Source organism: Lampetra fluviatilis, chromosome 3 (genome assembly GCF_964198595.1).
Source record: "Lampetra fluviatilis chromosome 3, kcLamFluv1.1, whole genome shotgun sequence".
NCBI lineage: Eukaryota > Metazoa > Chordata > Hyperoartia > Petromyzontiformes > Petromyzontidae > Lampetra > Lampetra fluviatilis.
This window is the reverse complement of record NC_136277.1, coordinates 20,397,503-20,418,672: the sequence shown is the minus strand read 5'-3', so window position 1 is coordinate 20,418,672 and position 21,170 is coordinate 20,397,503. Positions and strand designations below refer to the sequence as shown.

At 44.9% G+C, this 21,170-nt stretch overlaps 1 protein-coding gene across 1 annotated transcript in view; it reads right to left on the bottom strand.

Annotated features, from left to right (window-relative positions):
* The window catches only part of LOC144950061 (ornithine decarboxylase antizyme 1-like), a 98,484-nt gene extending 77,636 nt beyond the window's left edge, over positions 1-20,848 (bottom strand). Inside the window, exon 1 of the mRNA XM_078880055.1 lies at positions 20,635-20,848. Coding sequence (XP_078736181.1) covers positions 20,635-20,848 — 214 coding nt within the window. The remainder of the gene's footprint in view (positions 1-20,634) is intronic.
* Positions 20,849-21,170: the final 322 nt, after the last annotated feature.

The window sequence follows — 21,170 nt, the reverse complement described above, 5'->3', positions numbered from 1 at the left end:
GCTCGCCCCACTGCTGGCAGAAGGGCCTCCACGAGATGGGCCTCTAGAGAAGCTCCTGTGGAGGATAATTAGTCTACGCTTCACATTTGTTTCCGGATACCACACATTTTATTGTATCTTGATATGCGGCAAGCAGGCAATCACGATTCTTCAATGAGCTGGTATTCTGGCTAATCTCGCATGCTATTAAAATATTTGTATTATTATGAAACTAGAGAGGAAACTGACTCACACGTGTTTTGTGTGTGGGTGTGAAAACATTCCTGCGTGCAAAATTCAGTGAACATTGTCGTGGTCGGTTGTTTACACAGTATACACAAGCTTTAGTCACCACAGATCCTATGGTAGTATTGCATTTCATGTCCATGCCAACACATTTCTCTATAGCTTAGTTTTCGCAGTCAACATCTTCCTACGATATGAAACTAAAGTTACATCTCCACCAGAGAAAACTGGTTCTCTGTGATAACAATATGCATTGTTTTTAAAAATATATTTTACCAGGTAAGGCCCACTGAGCTATAAAACTCTTTTTCAGAAGCGACCTGGTCATAAATAATAGCTTAACGAAGTGGCTTATCAGGTGGAAATGCATAGCAGCCAAATACTCTACATGGGTGTTTCTAAAAGTGAAGGGAAAAACCGGAGGACCTGGAGAAAAATCAACGCGACCAGGGGGAGAGACATGCAAACTCCAAATATACAGGCGTCATGGTTGGGATCGTACCAATGACCTCCTGTATACCAGGAGAGGTAGTTAACACCTCGCCACTGTGGCGCCCATTCAGTACCACAGGTAAAAGAGACTCCATCCATGTTAGGAATCACGACTCTAGAACTGAACCAGGCTGGATTGATGTACAGAGTCCCACAACAGGTGTGGGTCTAATGGGGCAGTTGAAGAGTTCACACTTGCTTACATTAGCACCACGGCAGATGAGTGTGATTAAGTCACGTCTCCATTCCTTGCCGTCACGTTTGTCCGCTCCTGCTTGGACAACCTTAGCGCGGCTTTCTGATGCGTAGCTTTTTCGCTCAAAGCTTAAGCTCCTGCGCTGTAACCTAACCATATTGGGAGCTGGAATGGCCCTGTGTGTGTGTGTGCTCCGTGTGTATGTGCGTGCGCACAGCATCCCATTGCCCAGATTATCTTAGGTTTGACCTTTCCTGTCCGGACCGCTGCAAAGATCAGCGGTGCACCCAGCGTACTTCATTGTCTAGACGATTGATGATTTTCTGCCCACGTTTATCTAGTAACCGTGCTGTTCTTTTCTGTGGCAATTCCTGCTCGATGGGATTGATTTTTGCCAAGTGTATCAAACTGCGAGGGCTTTAAAACTTCAAAGAAGTTCATGGAGGGCTTAAGTCGTGAGTTCCCCTGGGCACGTCCTCTGCAAGGGGAGGTGAAGGAAGGGTCACCCTTGGTTTACTCACCAAGCAAAGTATCCACGATGGTGTACAATGCCACTGTACACAGGGCAGCACGTCATTACTGTATTATTTTTGTTCGGTTACATACCATTGAACAATTTACCCCTTCCCCCTCTCTCTTTTATGGATTTGTGCAAAAAAAGGCCACCGCGAAAAAGACCGATAAGGGTCGGTGCAGCGTTACAAAGTGATTCATTCAAATAATTACGTTAAAGTGCCACTTTTCTGCAAAAAGCAATTGTGCGTAAGATCTTCTTGTTTTCTGTTTGAGTTCGGCACTCGGGGATAGTTCTTGTGTCTAGATCTTCATCAAGGAACACAACATATTCGGCTGAGAATAGTTGAAAGAAAGAGACTGAGCCAGTGGAGAATTTTACCCCGTCTGTTGGATGGGCTGCCCGTCTATAGTGTTCAACTAATGGTGCTATTTTGACCGACACATGGCGAAAGGGAATATGATAGTGAAAACATGCCGAATGAAAACAACAATGAAGGCAACAACACGGACCCCTTGACAGTGCTTTGCGACAAACGGTACTGCATAGAATATGAATTACAACACACAAAACACCATATAACGAAATGAAGACTAAACACAAAATACATTAAATAGAAGACAAAAAAACTAATTGCCCCCATTGGACGGTGGTTACAACCCCCTGCTTGTCATACACATTACAGTTATGGGGCACATCACCGTAAAAACGAAATGCCAAACTTCTGCGTATCTATTTTTGAAGCTGCCTGTGATGCAATTTACAAACACCAACGTTTAAATTCCAATTTGGACAAATACAATACCACTGAGACTAACAGCTGGGGTTGCCACCTCTATTGTACACACACCTTGGGACATGCCATGGGAAGGACGATATCTGAGAGGAGTTGAAGAGGGGAGAACTACACGTAAGAGCGCTGCGCATGTTGTTTCAATTTTTTTTTAACACTTCAGAGAATTTGCAACAATCAGCGCCGGATTATCCTCGTAGCAAAAGTAGCTACATATGCTACAGGCCCCGAACTTTTAAGGGCATCGCGCTAAATGCGTTCAAGCTATCAATTCGGGTTCAGTTATTCTGCACTTGCTTTATTACTATAGTACTATAATGCTTTCAACTTTTATGAACGACTGGGTGTTTAAGGTTATCAATTTGTCGTATTATCTGGCTGTATAGCAAATTAAAAAAATACAATTATTTACTGTGCAAGTAAAACATTTTTATTTTTATATTTATGTGTTTTTATTTAGTTAGGGCCGATTTATAACATACTAGCCTTTTGCCCCTCCAAGGACAGGTATATTTCAGTAAATCTGAAACTTGCAAGCGAAAAGCAGACCGCGACGTGATATTCATTGCATCAATTCGTGTGCAATTTGTAAGGGCGCGGTGACACAGACCAAGTCATTTCAAGGCTATAATCCCTTGTTCATCATGACGTCCTTTTTACTTCGATGTCTCAACAGCGTTACGGAGATCGCGTGACGTGAGGGTTCTTCCTTTGTAGCGAGGGTTGTAAGTTGACGCCGAGGAGGGGGGAGGAGGCCCTTACATGATTATTTATGAGGGGGCTGTTCGATGTGGAATGATGTCACCTGTTCATGATTAAATTTCCATTTAAAGCTTTCATGACTGCAGGGATTCATCTTCTTGGTTCTTTCGGTAAAGTCACGTAGAAGGGAAATAATAAAATAACAAAAATAAAACATTATAAAATACAATTCTCACTGTGAGAATTCTCACTGCGAGAATTGTATTTTATTATGTTTTAGAATTCTCACTGTGAGAATTGTATTTTATTATGTTTAATTTTTATTATTTTATTATTTCCCTTCTACGTGACTGTTCATGATTATTAATGAGGGGGGCTGGCCGACGTGGAGTGACGTCACACGCGGGACACACAGACATTCTTGGCTCATTATAGTAGTACATGCTACAGAACCCGCACTAGCTTAATCTGCTACTGGCAACAATACCAAAATAAATGTGCCTCTGGGCTCTGGAGACCACCTGGAGAAAATTCCAGGCATGTGTTGACAATGATGGTGAATAAGTGGAGACTCTTTGACTTTTTGAAGCTATTAACAAACATTTGTTATCACGTTATGGTGTATCATCCATTCTTTTCCCATTAAAATCGATAGTCCCATATAAGTGTTAAAACATTTTTGAAGCACTGTGTATATTTTGGCTAGCCATTGAACAAAGACGGTCACTGCATCGTGCACTCTCAGATGCGCTTCTGCGGCCGTCTGGAACGCTCTTCCCTGCAATATTATTAAGCCACTGGAGCTATGCACTTTTAAATCTAGATAAAAAAATGAATTTCATTCTAACTACTTTTTGTGTTTATTTTTGTCGTCCTTCCCCCTCACCTCCAATTACCACGGTTGGCTACGTACGGTTCCAAAGAAGTTCAACATGCACACGTACATTATGACACAACGGACAGAAACGGGGACTTTTAATATCCTGGGAACACTTACAGATTTTCAAGGACAGCCACCTCCAAAAGAGGTCAATTTCGGGTCAAAAAAGAACCTGGAGTGGTGGGCAACCCTCGTCACCCACCACACCTCAACTTTAAGACGACACTAAACGGTGTCACTGCTGCACAGAGCAAAATTGCCGAAGTTTAGCGCTCCAAGTTCAGACCGGGTGACATTGTCCAGTTCAAATAACGTTCCCGTCCCGTTTCATTGTTGATGAACGCAGACGGTGCACAATCTCTCCATCGTCAGCCCATGCCGCCGCTCGAAAAATGTTAAAATATTTCAAATCTCTCTTTCGATTTTCATCTTTTTTTTTTAAATCGGCACAACATCTTGCACACCCGCGCATCAGCTGAACATGAAGACAGGAACACCCAGAGCCGCCGTTTTTATTCCCCCTCCCCTCCCCCCATGTGCACTTCAGTCCAAACGTAACAGAAGACTCTGGGGAGATTAAAAGTTCGGATAAAAAGAGCAGCGGCCCGGTTAAACATATACATTTCCGTAGTTTCCGTAAACTGGTCAGAGACTTTGTTACATTATTCACGCGATACGCATTTTAATGGGAGAAACTGAAGCCTTTGGGTTTTTTTCTCATTCCAATTAACAAACTAATTTTAGCCTGCTTTCTTAATTTCATCCAGCTTATGACATCGTGTCATCAGTCTTTATTGCATGCTATGATAAATGGCTCGGATACCGTGAATAGATCCATAATATAGTTTTTTTGGGGTAATATTGTGTTAGATTGTGTAAATAGAAATGTGTCGTTAAAAATGCATAGCTTCAGTGGCTTCCTAATATCAGAGACCGCGCGTATGTACTGCGTGTATGTACGTTGAACTTCTTTTGCACCGTATGTAGCCGACCGTGCCCATCAGATGTGCATAGGCAGAGAGGTTAGACGCATCACGTTGAGTGCTGAGGAAATCAAGTGATTGTGCTTGGGCGAGAATGGATAGTAGCCGGTGGTCGAGACTAACGATGGAGTGGAAGCTAAAGGAAAAAAATACCTGCAATTCATGCTCTTTAGTTTTTATATATTCATGTAACAAAATAGAATATGAAGGCCACGTGTGGCGTGTGTACAGTACATAGGAACCACGTTCACCTTGAGGGAATTCTTTATTTTTTAATTCAGGAAGGTTAATTTGGCCGTGATGCAACAACGCGGCCACGTGACCTTGCGTGGGACTCCATGAGCGGCGTGACAGGGCGAATGGTGGTGTGCCTTCTGAAGAGTTCTTGGGTTCGATCCCAACTCCTGTATATTTGAAGATTGCATGTTTTCGTCGAGGTCACGCGGATTTTATTCTCCAGGTTCTATGGGTTTTTCCCTCCACATTTAAAAAAACACATGCATTTAGATGATTTGGCTGCTATGAATTTTCACGCGATAAGCCACTTCGTGGAGCTATTGTTTGCGGCCAGGTCGCTTCTTAAACAGAAGTGAATAGCTTCAGTGGGCTGTACCTGGTAAAATAAAATAAAGAGTTGAGTATTTTGTTTAGTGATTTGTTTGCCTTTCCAACACTTTGCACTCCTATTGTGTCTTTGTATTGTTGTAACTTGATGACCCGCCCCTACTGGACATCTATGAAATAAAAGCGTCCTAGCTCATTGGATTCCTCCAGTATATATGTCAAGATTCTGAGTTTGATTGTGATGTGACGACGAGGCATCGTCGGCAGGCTGAAACAAGTGCTCGGATCAAAGAATATTTAACGACACGGTGAGTGTGCTGCGTGGCTATAAACATCAACAAGGCAACGAGGGGATGCTGACGTTGTGTAAAGGTTAGCAGCACGCTGGACTTGCTGGTTCGATTCTAACTCCCAGCGCGACAGCTTAAACAACAGGGGGAGCTTCTCAAATCTAACCTCCACACAGCGGTGTGAATGGATGCAGCTCACTGAGCTGCATTGGCTTGTGGTTGCCGAATGATTAAATTATACTGGTAGAAACCTCCTGGTTAAACCAGCCCACAGGGGATTATTGTGTCCGTCCGTCCTGCAGGGAGGGGCTGGGTGGGGAGGGAGGGGCTGGGGAGGGTGGGGAGGGTGGGGCTGGGTGGGGGTTGGGAGGAGTGGGGCTGGGTGGGGAGGGGCTGGTCACCCCGTGGTGCACTTATAAAACTCAACGTTTAACCTACTCACGCCGGCTTGTGCCCGCCCTCACAGTCGGGCATATTTGCGGAATACACCACGCCGCCGTTGACCCTGGCTATTGACCGAGCAACCCAACGTTCCTACCAGTTCCCTCCGCAGGAATGTGTTAAGCTCGCCTTCATTTACACGCAGAGTGCTTGCCACAGATGAACCACAACACCGCTGATTTCGTAAAGGAGAATACACCATCGTGCCAACTTCGGTCATCCTGACGGCGGCTTTTGGCGAGCCATCGAACAAAGACGGTCACTGCAGATGTGCTTCTGCGGCCGTCTGGAACGCTCTTCCGTTCCGATATCAGGAAGCTACTAAAGCGATGCACTTTTAAATCTAAATTGAAAAGATTTTCTTTAAAACTGCTTTTGGTGTTTAGTTTGTTGTCCTTCCCTCGCACCTCCGTGTATCACGGTTGGCTACGTATGGTGCGAAAGAAGTTCAACATACATACATAATCAATCTCTCAGCCCTGCAAGACCAGCACAGTGTGGAAAGGCCTTTATCCAGCAGTGGATTAACAAAGGGCTGTGAATAATAAAATGATTACCGCACAACCACAGTAGAAGTCTAAATGTTTTTGCCCTCAAATGAGCTTGAGGCTGTGCTCGCCTCCGCTGTATTCATGGAACTTGAGGAGTAACGGGAACTCCACATTCCTATGGTGTTGGCCAGTCACTACATGGGACAACCACTCCTCATTTCCCAATAGGAGCTCTGCAATGTCAAAGTCTTGCGTCGCAGCTACGAACACGAGCATTACTCGCGTAGAACACGTGGCCAAAAATGTTTTCGTATGCATGCCAATACGTGAGCAGGAACTTACAAGCACTGTGAATCGCCAACCCCGCAGAAGAACCTGCCGGTGTCAACGGGCCCCCTAATGGACTGCGGTGAACCGCATCAGAGCATCGCATGGCTGACGCGGCTATCCTCGATATGAATGGAAAATTAAAAATAGCTCACCAATCTCAAACAACGGACCACGGGGTATTATTTGCCGTCCCCCCTGGCTTACTCAACCATCCTCGACGTGAACATTTAAGCGTGGCTGTGGAACGGTGCGAAAGCAGTTCAATATACGTACGTAACATGAGCGTGAGTCTTTGCCAATTTGGAAAGTGGTAAGGAATGGATTTCAACTTATCATTCCGCTTACCTTTCGCGAGTGCCACCTTCTCCGGTTACACTGAACATCTCCTACTCTTTGGTTATTTCGGTAAAGTCACGTGACTTTACCGAAAGAACCGAAGGGTATGGATTCCTGCAGTCACGAAAGCTTCAAATCAAGATTGAAAATCTCCTTTAAAACGCGGCTCGCCTGAAGCAGCAGGCATGCGTACGTACGCATGTGCAAAATGGGCTCACAGGGAATCAAGTAACGCAGACGTCAATCCAGCGGTGTTTTCCAGTATATCACGCCTGTAACCGGTGAGAGAAGGAAACATAACCCGTGACCCCAGCTTGATAAAGCAGCTCGCTCTGTGATCGCCACAGCCAGCAGTCTTTATTAAGCCGCAGAGGTTCAGTGATAATCTGCCGAGCGTTCAATCTATGTAAGGCAGCGGCTCCCAAACCTCTCTCATCAAGCCTTTCCTGTTACACGTTTCTACACCAGCTGACCCCTTCCTGTTATACGCTAGGGAGACCACATTCATCATACATGTCTATTGGTAAGTAGGAAACCAGACTGGCATATCAGATGCTACTATAGTGATTCATGGTGGCGTGCAGATGTATTTTCTAAATACTTTGCATTTTCTAAGAATAAAAAAACCGCATGAATTTAATAATCTCATGGAAACTTTATGTTCGAAGGATCCCCCCCCCATCCAGCTCTCCCATTAAAAAAATACTGATTTGCAGTTCTGCACCACCTGCCACATCACATCACGTTGTGGACTATTAACACCCGACGCGGATAACGCCGTGACTTTTTAAAAGCAATCTCCAGCCGACTTCGAAAATAGTTGCATACGTGCTAATGTACTCTAATTACTCGTATGACTCGCCTCTGCCACGACACCCTTTAATGAGATGACAAAGATAATGATTCGCGTGAAGACAATTGCACACTTCAGCGCCATTTGCAGCAACTACAAGGAATGGTGCACACAACCTCATAATTTATTGTTTGGTGGTGTTGAGTCTAAACGAACGAGCTGCCTTTTTAATCGCAATAATACTTATTTGCACTCGATTAATTGTATTATCTAACTTTGCCATTTTGCCAACGTAATATTGGTGGGGGCGGGGGGGTAGAACGGTTCGAGCGCGTTACGCTACGAAGTGGCTGCCATCAGTGGCGTATGATACCTGAACCAGTCCTGGGCTCTCATCTCCCCCCCATCCCCGCCCCATCACCCCCCTGCACTGACCAGCGTGGTGAAGTATGGGGAGGTCTTAATCCGGTAGTGGATTGACAAAAGAGATGTAAGTTATGACGACTGTTTACACTGAGACATCTCCTTTACCAGTGGCAAAATATAGTGATAGGTTTTTACCCTTTCAACTGGTACAAAAACTGACACCTTTATACAAGGCATCATGTTTGCAATAACCACAACACAAGCAGTCAAAATGCAAACAAAAAGAAACAACTCTTTTTGTTTGCATTATGACTGCTTGTGTTGTGGTTATTGCAAACATGATGGCTTGTATAATAAAGGTGTCAGTTTTTGTACCAGTTGAAAGGGTAAAAACCTATTACTATTATTATGACGACTGATTTAGCGCGAGACGTGAAGAGTTTGCGTGCGACCTGATCTGAAGACGCTAAATCCAATGAGGTGAGATTGTGAATCTTCCGCGCGCAGTGCTCAACATCCAATGGGATCAGTTCAGTTGGATTTGAATGCGAACATCGGCGTTCTACTTCAGAAATCGAGGCTTAATTCTTGGGTTTTTTCGGTAAAGTCACGTAGGTAAAAATTTTTAATAAAATAAAAGAGGCAACACAAACCTCCGTCTTCAGGTGGAACCGTCACAGCACGCTTGCTGTATCAAGTAAATGAGTCATGATTTTTATTTTATTTTTATTTTTTACCTACGTGATTTTACCGAAAAAACCCAAGAATATGAATCTTTGCAATCACGAAAGCTTCAAATCTAGAATAAATCGAGGCTTAATTAAGGAATGAAGAAACGTGTTTATTGCATCTCGTTTGTCGGCTAAAATTGTTGCGAGTGCTAAAGTTAATTAATATACTGTCCGTTGTTCTAATTTAATTTTTAATTTAACTGAATGATGGGGGAGACATTCAGCAGACCCGAACGTTCACTGGAGTTTAGTTTGGCTGACAACATGACGGCTCCAGCTTTCAAATGTGACTGGGTGTTTGTAAACTTAGATTTTAAAAAAATGATTAAAGAGGAACACGAGGCTAATGGTAGGTTTGTGTTGATGTAAATTATAGAATATCAATCTCGATTTGAAGCTTTCGTGACTGCAGGAATCCATATTTTTTTGGTTCTATCGGCAAAGTCACGTAGATAGAAAAATGAAATGAAACAAAAAGTAACATATCACGACGTTTCGATCGCAACACAAACGGTCGTCCTCACGCGGAAAAAATAACCCAGCAGTGGAACTGCGTCGTGATATATAATTTTTGGTTTTATTTCATTTTTCTACCTACATGACTTTACCGAAAGAACCAAAGAGCATAGAATATCATTTGCATTCATATTTAGTCGACTTCCCCAACCAAGAGTGCCACTCCATAATAGAGGCTTTTTGGGGGTTAGATCGCGTAGATATAAATACGTCGTTAAACCCACCACACGAGAAACGTCGTACTCGAATTGCAAATGTTGTGGGTTTACTCTCCAACACACCGGTGTGCTGAACTAGTAATTAATTGGCATGTATTGTTTACGTCACAAGATTTACTAATTGGCTGTGTCGGGTGGTGGCAGGTTTAACGACACATTCATATTTCCCCGATCTAACCTAAAAAAACCTGTTATGGATAATATCGGTCACGGAATCCTATGTGTTTAAAGGTTAAGCTGCAGTAGCATTTAAGAAATTAGTGTTCTATAAACAGAATACTTTTATAAGACGTAGCTTAAAAAAATATATAGCATATTCCTTAGCAGCAAAAGCAACATTCATTAAAAAAATATATTAAAATAGTTTGGTGTGTGTTGTATGCATTATTACCCAAATGACTGATGGGTATGGATTTGACCAGCCAATCATAATGTGACCCAATCTAGATCAGTTCACATGCGACTCTACACATGACTGCTCAAATAACCCTCTCGTGCACTGAACCATTTGTGAACCCCCTCATGAATATTAATGGTAACAAAAACCGTTACAGTAAAAACAATGCGATGGCATAGAATCGACTTTTAAAAAATAATCTGCGGGTTACTTTGTGCACATGAATAAGAATGGCAAAGTAAGATCACTGCAAAGCAATGCAACTTCACATGGGTTTCAGTAGGGACTGTTCTACCTTGTTTAATTAACGTTCACGTAATAACATAACCAAACAGACAAGCATAACACAAATACATCACCGATTACTATGAAACAAGCGTGTTTATACATGCTGCTCAGTTATCCTCCGACCCATCTCTCCATTGCAGTGGCACACATATTGCATTGCGATTCTCGCTGCATACATATTATTATGCCATAATAATTATTCGTGTAATGTGTGCCGTAAAGTGAGCCTTTGTTTATGCCCTGTATTTTAAACGTGTCTAATTCCTGCTCCACTACAATTATGAAGATGATAAATTTCCCCCATCATTCAGTTAAATTAAAATGAATTATAACAACAGAAATTATATTAATTAACTTCATTATTGTCCTTCCCCCGCATCTCCGATTAGCACGGTTGGCGACTCAGCTCAACATACGGTACGTAACGTTTACCAAGCAGTTGCGCAGTAAGCAAGACGTCCCTTTGAAGCTAACATTTGAGTCATTAACTGGGTGCCAATGCATGGAGCATAAGCATACGTATTCTGGTAACATAAAATGAGACATTAATCACATGGGAGGTCGTGAATCAATTACATTTGTACTCATCCCGATTCAACAGGCTTTCTCTTAATCAACTTGAAAATCATTGCATGTAGCTTGCAGAGCATGGAAAGCGTTTAAGGAGATTTTTAAAAATGTACACATTGTAGAGATCCTTGTTAATCACTGCGAGATGGTATCGCCACGCTGTGTGAGGGTATGAGGATTGCGCGACCATACTTCACCACACAGGTCAGTGCGGGTTGGCAAAGAGCAGGGTGATCGCACTGGCTGAGATTTCGTTCACCAATGACGTTGGCTTTGACCGGGAATTGAACCCAGGTCGCCGGGGTTCATAGAGCAGTGCGCTAAACGCTGCGTCACGGTTTCTCTGGGAAAGTGTTTACATTCGCCATATATGGACACAGCGGCACAGATACAAACACGCTTGCTCACAATGCAGAATCAGAGGGTTTATTTTCAGCTCAGCGTGGATAAAAAATCCCCAGGGCAATTGTTGTCTGCCATTGCTTTCGTAAATGCGCCGTTAGAATGCGGCTACCATAATAATAATAAAGAAGGCATTGCTGTTTTTTGGTGCAATAGTACAATAACAATGTAATTTATTTATCCGACAAAGCCTCAAGAGTTTTCTTTCAAAACAAGTTCATGCTTGAGACATTTGGCCAAACCCTTACGCATGGGAGGAAAGCGGCATACGAGGAAGTCCTTCAGCCAGCAGCGATGTGAAAATGCAATTGCAGGGCCGCACCTTAAGCCACACACCACATCGACTGAAGGTCAAAATTCCACACGGATGATTCTGAGATCTACTTGACGCACCACCATCCACTGACAATTGCGAAGCACACCTTTACTCACGCAGTCTTATTAATCAGACTGGGCCTGGGATGCAGAGAGCAGCCGCATAAAGAAGCTGTGGTTCCTCATCATTTAATTGACGCAACTTAGGCCAACACAAGTGACAAGAGTGGCAGTTTCCTGAATTTGCTGCGGTGTGCCTTCCTAAAGGTGACTAGTTTCCTCGATAATCCATCACCGGCCCATCCCACTCATTACGCGCTCTCTTATTTCACGGACGCTTTGCTTGGTCAGCTGCGGAGAATCTCGAAGTGGGTGGGGGAGGCCAGCGTGGTGAGATTGTCAAAAAAAAAATCCTCCAAATGTATTCCATTTGTTTTTCCCTCACATTTTAATGCCGTTTAAATACGAAAAAACATGTCTACTCTATAATGCAAGCACATTGCGCCACAGGTAAATGATGATAAAACATCCTTCTTGACGTGTTTAACATGGCGTTTAGAAACCGCCACTGCCGCTGCCGCCGCTGCTGATGCTGCTGCTTTTGAACTCGACAAAAAAATTGCTCCGTCGTCCCTTGTTTCCACAGCTTCAGCAAGCCTGCGTTAACTGGAACACGACCCTGGGGGGATGAAACGTCGTCTCCGCGATGGCTGCTCGCGTGAACTCGCGAAGCCCTCGCCTTGACCTCTCGCCGTGACCTCGTGCGAATCTACGGCCCCAAAGCTGCGCCTCGACCTGGCCACGTGCGTGACAGTGTTCGGCCATTGCTCCGTAAGTCTGCTGTGTTTATCACTGTGCTCCAACCGGAGTGTTTCTCTCCTTCTTCTTCCTCCTCCTCTTCTTTCCCATGGGCGAGATGTCGATGCAGAGCAACGACTACAATTGCACGTTCAGGTGGCCAAGCCAGATAACCGCGTCAGGGGCGGCGGAGTTTGTGTCGCCTTCGTATTTGCCGAACGAGGCGTTGCGTCGTCATAGCGGCGTTGTACGGCCTGTTCTGGATGACCATGCCAAAGGCGCTGTTCGGGGCCAAGCAACTCGCCAGATAGGCCCTGGGACAAGGATCCTCCAAATGAACATTGAGGGACTCCACCGGGCAAAGTGCGAGTATCTCGCGAACATAATGAACACGCGTCACATCGATGTCTTCACGCGCCAAGCCAGAGTGCTGAACACGCTTGAAAGGGCAACGTTCTATTCGAAGCGATGTTTTTTTTCTTTCCTTTTTTTTTCTGGCCATACAACGTCGAGCTCGCGAGTACATGGGGGCGGGCGGGGGGATGGCGGACACCCAATATTGCCGCATGTCGATGTAATAGTATCAGGGAGCGTGTTGATTCAGTCCCATTACCGAGCGCATTGGTCGTATGAAAGGCTATACCGGCTGCTTGACGGGCTGAGGGAATGGAATAAAGACGTGCTCGCTCGGGCTAGATGCCACAGCCTTTGCCTGACCCTGCAGCAGCACCAGCAGATGTTTCTATCGCAGCCCAAGGTGCCTCTAATAATACGCACGCGTACTGGACGGGATGTTTATTTTACGCAATATCGTTATTTCATTGAGAAGCTATCGGGGTGGGGAAATGACCAAAATGACACGGATTCTCCCTAAAAATATCTTTACCGTGTAATTCATACCCTGCTTGAGCGTGATGTGTCATCGCTAGTGCGTTTCTGTGTGCGTATGTCAAACAACAACAACAACAGCAATGTGATAAATGCAGTAATAATGTTGTACCTAACGATGTTGTCCTGAAAACCCGAGTCTGTGCTCCCCACCTTCAGTGACCCACATCGAGTGGCTTCGGTGAAGCTTGGGGTCAAACAACCCCCACGCGACCCCAACGGTGTGGGACGGCCTTCATCCAGCAGTGAACGGACGAATACAAAGAGTCGCTTATTGACGTTTAATATTCATAGTTTATTTTTTCCACACAAGGCACTTTCGCCAAATCGGTGAATTTATTTTTTCTTCCACCATTGCACTGGGCTGGTTCTTTTTTTTTTCCGGATGCGATTTGTGCGTGATCGCTGATTCCCACGAGAAGCGAGCTGTTTTTAATCAGTGAAAAGGTACTGTACTACAGCTTCCTCTGGGGGTATGCCCGTAATCCTAACAGGATTCGCAAACCATAATTCGTTACAGTGATCTCTTTGCATCGTAGCTACATGCTCAACGTTGTTTTTTTTTAAATCTCGTTCAAGTTAATGCTATTCAGGGAGGCCGCTGTTTCCAATGCCGCAACGGTTTGCGTACTGGACTTACAATCCGGAGGATTACGGTTCAACCTCTCGGCATCAATGGGTACGACAGAGTCCATCGGCAGGCCACGTGTGGTGGAGTAAAGTGTGGCTACTGCCACCTCTTCCAAGATCGCGGGCCTGTGTGGAAAAGGAGGCTAAAATACCCTCTATCAGGGGCTCTCCAGAGCCCCCTATATTCGAGGGCCTTCCAACCGACATTGGTGTGAGCGAGCACTTGCAGGGCTGCGCCTTTACTCGTGCTATTCAAGGCCATTATTTAACGCAAGATGCTGGGTAGTTTGAGAAAATCAGGATGCACATGTGTTTTTTTTTACTTCTTTCCCACTGCACCTAGCCAAACTTCTCATCCCACACCTGCTGCTGATCGGAGGTGCGGGATGAAAATGCCACGTGATGACGAGGAAGTCACTATATTATTATTAAAGGGAATGCAGGACTTTCATAGCGTGCGCCTATTCGGCAATGCTATTTGCTTGTTTAGTCACGTGACAAAACACGCGTTGTAAGTTGCTTGTCAAGTTACATCATTTGGGGAGTTATCCCGATTGGCACGGTTGGCTACGTACGGTGCGAAAGAAGTTCAACATACAAACAAGAGTACAGTAACACGAATCCTTTGCTTGGTTAGCTCCCCAAACATAATAACATTTAATTATTAATTGATAGTTGATATTTGAGCAAATCACGCTGCATGCGCCTGATGCACACCAGGTTGGCATAGGTTGCTACGGGGCTGTACTACCTGGTGGTCCACAGAGGGCAGTATAGCAAATTCGTTGTTGTGCTGTACTTCTATGCCATGCCACCAGGTCTACGCAACCCGCTTTCACCAACCCGCACTGATCAGTGTGGGGAAGTATGATCAAAGTAATCTCCACGACCCACATGTTGAGGGGAGGCCCTCATCCAGCAGTCAAATGACTGTCCATGCCGATGCGATCACCATCATCAGCAATGCCAATCCACTGCCGGATGAAGGCCTCCCCCCAAGCTGGTGGCGATTGGGGATCGCCGGCGTGAGATTAGTGCTCTTGGAGACGTGATGAACCACAGGCAGATGGCCAGGCGGTGAGCCTGCGCCAACGGTTGCCCAAGCTCTGTGGTTCCCTATTATATTGAGATGTTTTCAGCAAATTAGTTCATGCTTACATGTGGGAGGAACCTGTAGGGCCAGGAGAAAATCCACGCGTGCGAGGGGGCAACACTCTATCCCCCATACAGACGGAACAGGTGGAGTCCACAGTTGCTGCACTGCCTTCTCCTGGCGAACCGGGAAGGGAGCGTGACAACATCTGTGCAATCCACCAACCCCTCGCTGCCTCCACAGTGCTCGATCGCAGGCGTGTGCCAACACTGACCGGCAGTGACTTTGTGTCTGATTGAACACTTGCCAATTCATAAATGTTCCACATTTTAAATAAATTATATTCCCAAATTAGGTGAGCACAGCATTTTGCTATGCACCCTGAACATGTCTTCATATCTAAATGGCCTAAGGGTAGGTGTTACCGATTAGTCAACACCAAGATTATTTTTTGCTCAAATGTGCCAATGCAAATGAGACGATGTTAATTTTTCAGCTTTGAATCTCGCTTCACTCTACAGCTGTCAGTAGATTACGTTTACTAAATAGATACTCTATGTGCTGTCACATCACGTGTGCTTATGTTCTATAAATGGCGCAGCAGTGATTGGCGCAATTGTTAGAGCACTCTGCCCCTGGCGACGTGAGTTTGATTTCCTAGCCACGGCCAACATCAGTGGCGAGTGATATCTGAAACCGATTCTGGGTCCCTCTCTTCACCAACCCGCACCGACCAGTACGGTGACGTGTGGTCGATCAACTCCGGTAAACGGGTACAGAGACCTCTCTGCTGCTTTACAATGGATATATAATTGTAGTTATGTGCCCACGTAGTTATCTCGTCTGGCTATTGTTCAGACAATTATTTTAAATCGTTAACCAACACGAGCTGATGACTGAAAATCCCACATTTCTTGTAGCACTTCCTCTAGCCACTGAAATCCAACAAAAGCCCCACCAGCCAAATCCAAGCCTCTTTTCACCACCACCACCACCACAGCCGCAAGCAGCTTTGGTGGCTTCGCCGATGTGGTACGGCGAAGATCAAACAAAAACAAAGCAGCGCAAGAGCTGTTTACAAAGCGTAATTAGAATAGAATGGGAGGCTCTGATGTGAGATGGACACAATGTGGCCTGTCCTCCTTTGTCTCCCATTGCTCGCTCAGCTGTGTTAGCGTTGAGCGCTGATAGTGAAAGCATACCAAGCGTGCTGTCGCAAAGCCTGAGAGCCGCAGCGGTTGGCGGGCTGGCCCAGATAAGGGCTCATTTTTATCTTACCATGGGACAGTCCTGCCGTTAATTGCACATTGTGGAATTTACTGATAGCTGAACAACCCCCACTGAGATTAATCACCACTCCACTTCGGCTTTTTTTTTACTCTTTCTACCAAACGAGTTTGCAGTCACTGATCCCACTGAAGGTTGCTTTTTTCGATTTAAAGCTTTCGTGACTGCAGGGATTCATCTTCTTGGTTCTTTCGGTAAAGTCACGTAGAATGGAAATAATAAAATAATAAAAATAAAACATAATAAAAGAATTATATATTTTTCTTATTTTATTATTTCCATTCTACGTGACTTTACCGAAAGAACCAAGAAGATGAAGGTTGCTTATTCTAGATGCGTAAAGAACACAGGAGCGCGCGCGCACACACAGCAAGCATTTGCTTACAGCCTTACACCAACACATACGCTAGCACACAAGCAGAAATACACAAATGCATGCCCACTCACTCACGCTGCTGCCAGTTGCGATGCAATATTTTTCTGTTCTTGTAAACCCTTCCAGAATTGTACGTACACTTAGGATGAAGTACTGCAAGAAGCCACGAAGCTTGTAATGCGTAGACGTGGTCAATGTTGTCATGTACGTTGCGGGGCTCTCCGATGTGTTTTTGGGGTGTACCGCATCACACGCGGCATGATTATCCGATGTTTCACTCTGCGTGTCAGAAGCTTCTTTGTCTTAATAACAGGGGGTTTCCCCCTTTTTTCTGGCAACAAAACTGAAACCTTATTACAAGGATTCATGTCTGCATTAACCACAATACTTGCAGTCAAAATGCAAACAAAAAACACACTATGATAATATATGCATTGTCCTTGAAACTGGTTGGTCCACACCAAGGGACGGCTTTCTTTTGAGCCTCGACCCAATTGGTGCTCGACCAGAGGACGCCAAAAGGCGTACAGCTACGTGGAGCGAAACGTCGGACATCGTGGCAAGCAAAATGCAGCACAACCCCGAAAACACGTTTGAGAATTAAGCCTGTAACTCAACTCAGGGGCAGTGTATTTTTAATGACGATGGTAACAATTTTAACTTGCGGCGCATCGCGCAGTCACCGCTGGCCCTCAAAAAAAAGACAGAGAACGACTCAGAGGCATGCGGTGAGCCGGCATTACCACCCCCATCTCCCAAGCTCTGCAGTCCTCTATATATCAGCTTAAATATACGCTGCCAAGCCTGGTGGTGCTCATTCAGACGCTGTCTTTCCGACAGACCTGTTCTTCACCTGAGGACGGCTGCTTGCGTTGTGGCCTAAACGTCGTGAGAATCGTATTTTATTATGTTTTATTTTTATTACTTTATTATTTCCCTTCTACGTGACTTTACCGAAAGAACCAAGAAGATGAATCCCTGCAGTCACGAAAGCTTTAAATCGAAATATATCATTGAGTGTTGACATGCGGGAGGAAACCTGAGCATCTTGAAAAAAAAAAGCACCCACACGTGCGAGGGGACAACGCGGTATCCCCAAACAGTATGGAGCAATGAATTCATGGAGTCGACGTTTGTTTCCGTGCCGCCTTCTCTTGGCGAGCCAGGGAATGGACCCTCGACTACACAAGTGCTGAGTTACAGGCGTCCGCCGCCGCCGCCATCACTTAGGTGCCGTCCATTAATGACGTCACGCACCTGGGAGGGGGGGGGGTCAGACATTTGTGACGATGTGTGACGAGGGGGGGGGGTGTTTGAGAAATGTGACGTCACATCAAAATTCGCAACTTTAACTAAATATAGACAACACGTTCTACTTAATGAAATAGACTTTTTAATAAATGTTTTCTCCTACAACATCAGAGTGCAGCGCCACATTAAATGCGCACTTCAATGACAATAGTTTAAAGCGATTTGAAGCATGTTTTATTTTGGGTGGGGGCGGGGGGCAGAGCTTTGTGACGTCATATTTGAGGGGGGGGGGTGTACACTTTTTGTGACGCCGTGTGAAAAGGGGAGGGGGGGTCAAAAATCGTCCAAAATCCCGTGACGTCATTTATGGACGGCCCCTTAACAAAACGGACGGTGCGTGTTTCGTGACCGTTGCTGCAAATACCTCGTGACACAAACATTGTCGAGAAGCAAGATCTTGTCATGCTTGACCATCGAGTGCTGCCGTACGGTTCTCTGCTCGTGGTTTTCCGGTCGCGCCGCGTGGAGTACTCGGCACTATGTCCTGACATTTGCTCAGGAAACTGTTCGTGAGTTATACTCTTAGGTTGTTTCGGTAAAGTCACGTAGGAAAAAATAAAAAAAATAATAATAATAAATGAAAATAAATAAATTAAATCACGTTTCGGAGGCAACACAAGCTTCCTTCATCAGGTGTCAAAAGGCACAGTAAAATAACTGTAGTGGTTATTTTGCCACTACAGTTATTTTGCTGTGCCTTTTCACACCTTATGTTGCCTCCGAAACGTCGTGATTTAATTGATTTATTTTCATGTATTATTATTTTATTTAGTCTTTTTTTATTTTTTTACCTACGTGACTTTACCGAAAAAACCTAAGAGTATAAATCCTTGCAGTCACGAAAGCTTCAAATCTAGAAAAAAAATATGTTCGTGAGTTCCTAATGCAGCTCCCATCAAGTGGAGGTGAAATGTCGGTGGCTGATGCCAAACGACACTGAGAGAGAGAGAGAAAGAGCTTAAATGTTGCCGGGGGAACAGGTTTGTGCATCCGATGAAAGCCTTTGTCGAGTGAAGCTATTTTCGTGTGCTGCGCTCATCGGCGTCCAAGTCATTTTATCACTCGGCGATAACGAGGCCCTGGCTCCCGTTATTTTAAGTGAACGTGACAAAGGTAAGCATTTGTTGGCCACTCACTTGTGGTGTGCGAATTCTAAAAACAGCCTCGTTCATACCACTGCGTTGGTGTCAGCCGTCGTGCTGTATTTCTTTCCAAAGTGATTTCGGAGCGAGGTTGGGTTTCATAATTTACTGATGTGTCGGTGGTTTGAACACGGAAATGCTCTCTTACCCAATACATAATATACCACGTGCATGTACTTGGCTTGCTTAAAGATTTACTCGTCCACCGGCTCCATTCATAAAATTTTCATATCCAGACCAAATTATGCCTATGAACAACACAAACGTATATCTTCAATTCGCCTAACTTTGGATTTAAGTTTATATTTTGTAACATGATGAATATGCTGCAGCAACTCCACCGTGTTTGGCACTGCGCGACCTTTATTGGGTTGGACATACGGGCGAGGTCATTCTGCAAGGTATCTTTCTTAGATAGGACCACGGGCTGAGATAATAAAGGCTGCGACCCGCTCGCTTTATTGCAGAGAATGACGGGGATCTTGACATTGACGAGTAAAGGCACGAGATAACAGCGAACAAGCAAAGCCACTTACTTGTATGTTATCACATATTTGGTGGGCCACGTTTCATTTTAATTGGCCATTCTCTTCCCAGTGATTACCATTGCCCAAACGAAGTGTTTTGATTTTAATTAGCACGCCTGTGCCTTTTTTGCCGAGATGACTGGTGTACGGTCCCTGCCTGCAGATAAAGCGATGTCACATCAAAGGCTTGCCCGCGACAATTTCACTTTCAGCCCGAAATCGCGTGCCTGCGTGCACGTGTGCGCGTAATTTGTATTGTGCGAATATATTTCACTGCATAGGTAAAGGTGCGGCCCTGCAATTTCTTACTCACACCACTGCTGGGAGCTGTATAGAGCCTCCCTAGGGAGTATTTGGCATACTGCTGCATGCTGGATAGTACATAAAAAGGTGATATACAGTATATGCACCGTATGACACAAAATGCGCACGCGTGGGTATTTTCTGGATACTTTGATTACCGGCCACATTAATGGAGTTGGTAAAACATCCAAATGTAGGACAACAGAGCTTGGGAAACTGTTGGTACCGGTTCTGGCTGTGTTTCCCACATGTCTGTGGTTTCCCGCGCCTCCATGAGAAAAGTGTTCCCTCAAATTTCCACAGCATTTGGTTTGGAGGCAAAAATATGGAATTATTTTACGCCATATATAAAATATTCACTATTCTCTGCAGCCTTCATATCTGCGACTTCTAGTCACTGTAGGCCCAGGCTGATGCACACATGTTCATGTGTTTGGAAATCAAACCTTCTGGCATCGTAGTGGTGTCCACAAATCCGGTGACCAAGGGGATGGTGACCTCAGACGAGTTGGTGGGGTAATGTTCGGGCAAATCCTGGAGGCCACGTGCCCACCGTGGAGCAGATGCCGGATCTGGAGGACGGTGGAAAACGTCGGCGAGGTGCGGTGGCATTAACGGCTTTGACCGTGATGACACCTTGATCTGAAACTTCTGGGCCATCACTGGAAGTCCTGCTACAGAACGAACCCCTTGAGGACGATGTTGTCGTTAATGGTCATGATTCAGGTGTGGAGCACAATGCTGCCAGTAATCGTCTGCTAGTATCAGCAGCAGAGGTCATTCATTTATTCAGGGAAGGCTTCAGTGACTCTAAACACTCCTTCAGATGAGTCGTTTACATGTTGGTATGCGAATAAACTTCACGCATGTCAGAGAATAGCACTCAAAATCCACACCGATGCATTCAGAAAAATCACTTGCTCTACTCTCATCACCTGACCATGCAACCTAGGGGGTTAGGGAGTTTCATAATGTATCATGT